Below are 4,117 nucleotides of genomic sequence, written 5' to 3'. Positions count from 1 at the left end.
GGGGGGGGGGGGATCCATCGGCCGAGTTGTCGAGGTGTTTGTTCTTAATAAAGGAAAAGCAGTTATCGCACATAAAAACTCGACATACGAAGGTGGCGTCCACCTTCCGGAAGTCTTGGAGGGGAAGTTCGCTATTCCTGGAATTTCCACGACGCCTTTAATTCCAAGTAAAACAATACAGCTACACGCACTCGTTCGTTTCTATGTATATGTATAATATCTGTTGCTCTCTTTTGCCTCAACCGTGCCGTTATCGCCGTCTTTATTTTTTATTATTATCCGCTTGTGCGAAACACATCGTACGTCAGTTTCCGCATAATCGCAGAGACCCTCTTATCGTCTCCCGTCCCGTCACTTGTGTAAATAACAGATTGACCGAAAGTCCCGAAAGACCGGTGGGTGACGTCCGTAGACGTAAATTTGGCTCGTCTGGCCATTCACTTTTCCCCGTTTCCGCTCTTTCGTGTCCATCCGTACGAAAGACTGAATACCAAGCGACGCGTCCTCGTGGATCCGACAAGTCCGAACAGGCTCCATGCAGGTACGGACACGCGTAAGTCAATCGACTGCCAGTCGTTCGTTCTCGATTGACGCTCTTAGCGACCAATTGGATACGTCTACAGGGTGTGACGTCATCGTCAGAAAGCGAACACACCGAAAAGCTTCTACCGGGTGTAAAACTTCGATAAAATCGAAAATTCAATGAGCGTGAGAAATATTTTCAAAAAAAAAATTATATAATTCATATCGTTATACATAATCCCATATTAAACCATGCGTTTTTCAATATACCCTTCGCATATATGGCTTTTCCGTACAAGCGACGCGAGAGAGAAAAACACGTGTAAGACAGCGGACGGGAGCGAACGACAAGTACTAAGAGAAAGCGAAAAGTAGCATAAGAGACAGAAGAGTCGCGCCATCGCGAAACACACTCGTGGACAGGGACGCCCATACGTACACAAGTTGCCCACTCGTATACCAGAAAGCACGCGCGAACCCGCAATTCTATAAATAAATTCGTTTGCTCTCCTCTAATCTGCCTCGGAGCGCCGTTGAACCGGACAAAGGGCGATACCGGCTGCTATAGAAAATTACGAAACGAACGTGCAGGGTATATCTCTGGTGTCTCCGTTATACGCGTTTCCGCCTCCCCGGCGAAGATATCGTCGCGGTCGACCCCCTTCCTCCCTACCCCCTGGGCCCTCCAATCCCCGCGTACGTCCCACTTATCTATATACACCTCCAAGATAGCGGAAACTCCACTGACACCCACAGCACTTTTGGAGCCTGTTCCATGGCGAAACGCATCGTGAACGTCCTATCCACGAGATCAGCTCCTCACCGGGATAACCCGAGATCCCTGATACGGAGTGATGACGTCGGTCAATCCGAATTTCCCAGAGCACGATTCTCTTGCACAACTAATCCAGCTTCTCACTGCGCCAATTGGACGGGCACCGACTGTACTCTTTTACCTGCTGATAGAACAGCTCCTGGGCAAGGATATTCGCTATGTCGACGGGATCCATGGCGGCGGCCATAGCTCGAGGTTCAATCGGCTTTCGTTTGGAGTTCGTTGCGTTTCGTTTGTAAAATGGAAATAAAATAGGGGAGGGGGGTAGGGGGTGCAAGGATGAAACAAGTGTAGATCGTGAATGAAGGAAAGTCCGGGGACACGAAAACAAAGGGCAAGGTTATCAAGATGGAGGAGTCGGAGGAAACGTAGGAATATTCTTTGGCTGATGAGGTGCGAATGGGGAAAAAAAATAAGTGTGCGTATCGTTCGTTCGAAATATTAATTAGAAAGAGATCGTCGTCAGGCGTCGGTGGTGCACGGCTCTTCTCCGTCGTCGCTGGGTCCTCCGCCGACGCCTCTCTAACACTGAGCATCCCCGACGCCGAGGACGCGGCCTCACCTCGAGGAGCAACGCCGTCGCCGAAAATAACCTCGAATTTCGTAGCGTGTGTACGCGCCTTTTTCTACGCCTCGGACAACGTGCCAATATACTCTGCGAGAAGCCTTCTCTCTCCTCTCCTCTCCTCTCTCTCTCTCTCTCTCTCTCTGGACTTAGCCGTCACTTCGTTAGCCGCATTAGAGATGCCCAAGAAAAAGGTCTCCGCCTGATCCCACAGGTCCGCGTTAGAATTTCACCTGGGGATCTTCCTCGGGAACTGATCCTGACCCCCTTGACCCCTCCCTCTGGAGGTCCCCAGGCGAGGGGGGGGAGGCGTCAGCCGTCTCACGTAGACCTCAGTGACCCTTCCATTAGCGACGGTGCACTCGGTGGCTCGTTAATCCCCTTTTCTCGTTCACCCCTAATGGGCTCCGAGAGACCCTGATGACTTGACCTCCGGGACATTAGCGGCGAAACCATCCCTGGAGGCAATTAACCCGGCGTCTGCCTTTTACCCTATTTAACACGAAATACTTTTAATTCGCGAGACTTCCGTCTTCCCTCCCCTGTCAGAGAGACTTCGGTTCCACGAGAAGCAGGTTTCCTTCCCAAACCCGACTCCGTCCACGTTCCTCCCTCGTGGCTAAAGTCACGACCATCCCAACCGCGCGACACGCGAGTTCTTGATTAGCGGCCGACGTTCCAAGTATAACACCTGTGGAGCGGCGAGCGATTCGCCGTAGTTCCTTCTCGCGCCACCAGAGGACTTGGCGCGCGGCCAAGTATGTACAGTCGTGCGTGGATGTGCCGGGTCCGAGTGCTACGCTTAGCCCGTACTTGTCGTCGCGTCTGAGAGAGGACGAGGAGATTGGATGCAGTTTAAATTTTTCAATTCAACGTCAAACTTCGAAAAACTTATTAAATCGTTTGCACGTAAACGGTCCCGAGACTTTTGCCGATGACAAAAGAATGTGGCGGTTGGCAGAGTCGACAGTCGTTGGCTAGTGCAACGTGAGTCTCGGTGGTTGGATCGAAATACACATTGGACGTCCTTCGACGTAGCGACGGAAACCGATTCTCCGGCGGAAGCGTTGAGGTCTCGACATGAAATTCCGGAAATTCATTCCAAGAATTTGCCGTCTCTAAACGACCGTGTCGATTTCGACGACGAACTCGCCAAATTGTATCTCCATCCGATCGCGTTTCATCCGTTGATCCTTTTCTTTTGCAATCATAACGACAACAGCCTACCGGACAATGAACTATCAGCAAAATAAATTTTAAATCCTCGCGCCATTTCGATATCGAAATCAAAATAAATGCTTCCAGGATGTGGCGCAATATCTCCGGTCTGCGGCGACGACGACGTTCAAATTTATCCTCCGGAGGCACCAGCGACGCCGCTTAACAGTGGCGACAAAAAAATACGCGACTTTCCGAGAAAAAAATAATCGCACAGGTGAATTTACATTGAAAAGAAATCTTCCATTTTTTTTTTTTTTTTTTTTCGTGAAAAATAACCAGTCCTCGAAATCAAACGCAGATACAGTCCCACGAAAATCCAAGAATCGCGTCAAGTAAGACATTAAATACTTGCGCGAGTCAACGTAACAATTTTTCTAAAAGTAAACGTTGCGCAATCCCTCTCACGCACGCAGGCGAATCGACCCAAAATTCATCCGAACTCGCGCAATTACCTACCGGCAGATTTCTACTTTATCTCAGCCTGTGCAACACGTCATCGGAGCAACGAAGGAAAAACTCGATCTCGACTCGATTTGCATCCGCAATCGTTTCCCCGGAATTTTTACTGGCACGCGTCATCGCGTAGCAAAGACAAGTAAAATAAAGTGGGAGGAGAGGAGCCGGAGAGACATTCGAACCAAGATGAACATTCAAAACGTCCTTATCATTGACGCAGCCGATACGAAAACAGAAGACGACCCGATTACAATAAACAGTCCAAGTGTTTTACCAGCCGTCGTATCGTGGAATTTCTAAACAGCAAAACACAGCCGACCTGTCGTTTCTCTATTCGACGGTGAGAGCAACTGGACGTATCAACTGCGTATATACATATATATGTATAAACTGGTTGCGTAGTAAGACGGTACCGTGCATAGGTATAGAACAATGACGAACTTTGTACCAACTAAACGTTCGGCTGGCACACCATTCGTTAAGTAAAAATATTATTTCCTTCGGTTCTCTTTATCTCC

General features: G+C 49.2%; 1 protein-coding gene across 3 annotated transcripts in view; it reads right to left on the bottom strand.

The window, feature by feature from the left end:
* Positions 1-4,117, bottom strand: part of LOC107263136 (transcription factor kayak) — a 23,618-nt gene that overhangs the window by 3,344 nt on the left and 16,157 nt on the right. The window contains exon 1 of one of the 3 annotated variants that reach the window (XM_015730052.2): positions 1,479-1,897. The exons of the other annotated variants lie outside the window; for them this stretch is intronic. Within the exon in view, the coding sequence (XP_015585538.1) occupies positions 1,479-1,544 (66 nt within the window). The 5' untranslated portion in view covers positions 1,545-1,897. Of the gene's footprint in view, positions 1-1,478; positions 1,898-4,117 lie in introns of those variants that run through there. 3 annotated transcript variants of the gene reach the window in all.

Source organism: Cephus cinctus, unplaced genomic scaffold (genome assembly GCF_000341935.2).
Source record: "Cephus cinctus unplaced genomic scaffold, Ccin1 Ccin1_scaffold0013, whole genome shotgun sequence".
NCBI classification, from domain to species: Eukaryota; Metazoa; Arthropoda; class Insecta; order Hymenoptera; family Cephidae; genus Cephus; species Cephus cinctus.
Note: the sequence above shows the minus strand (reverse complement) of the source record. Positions and strands in the feature narration are given on the sequence as shown.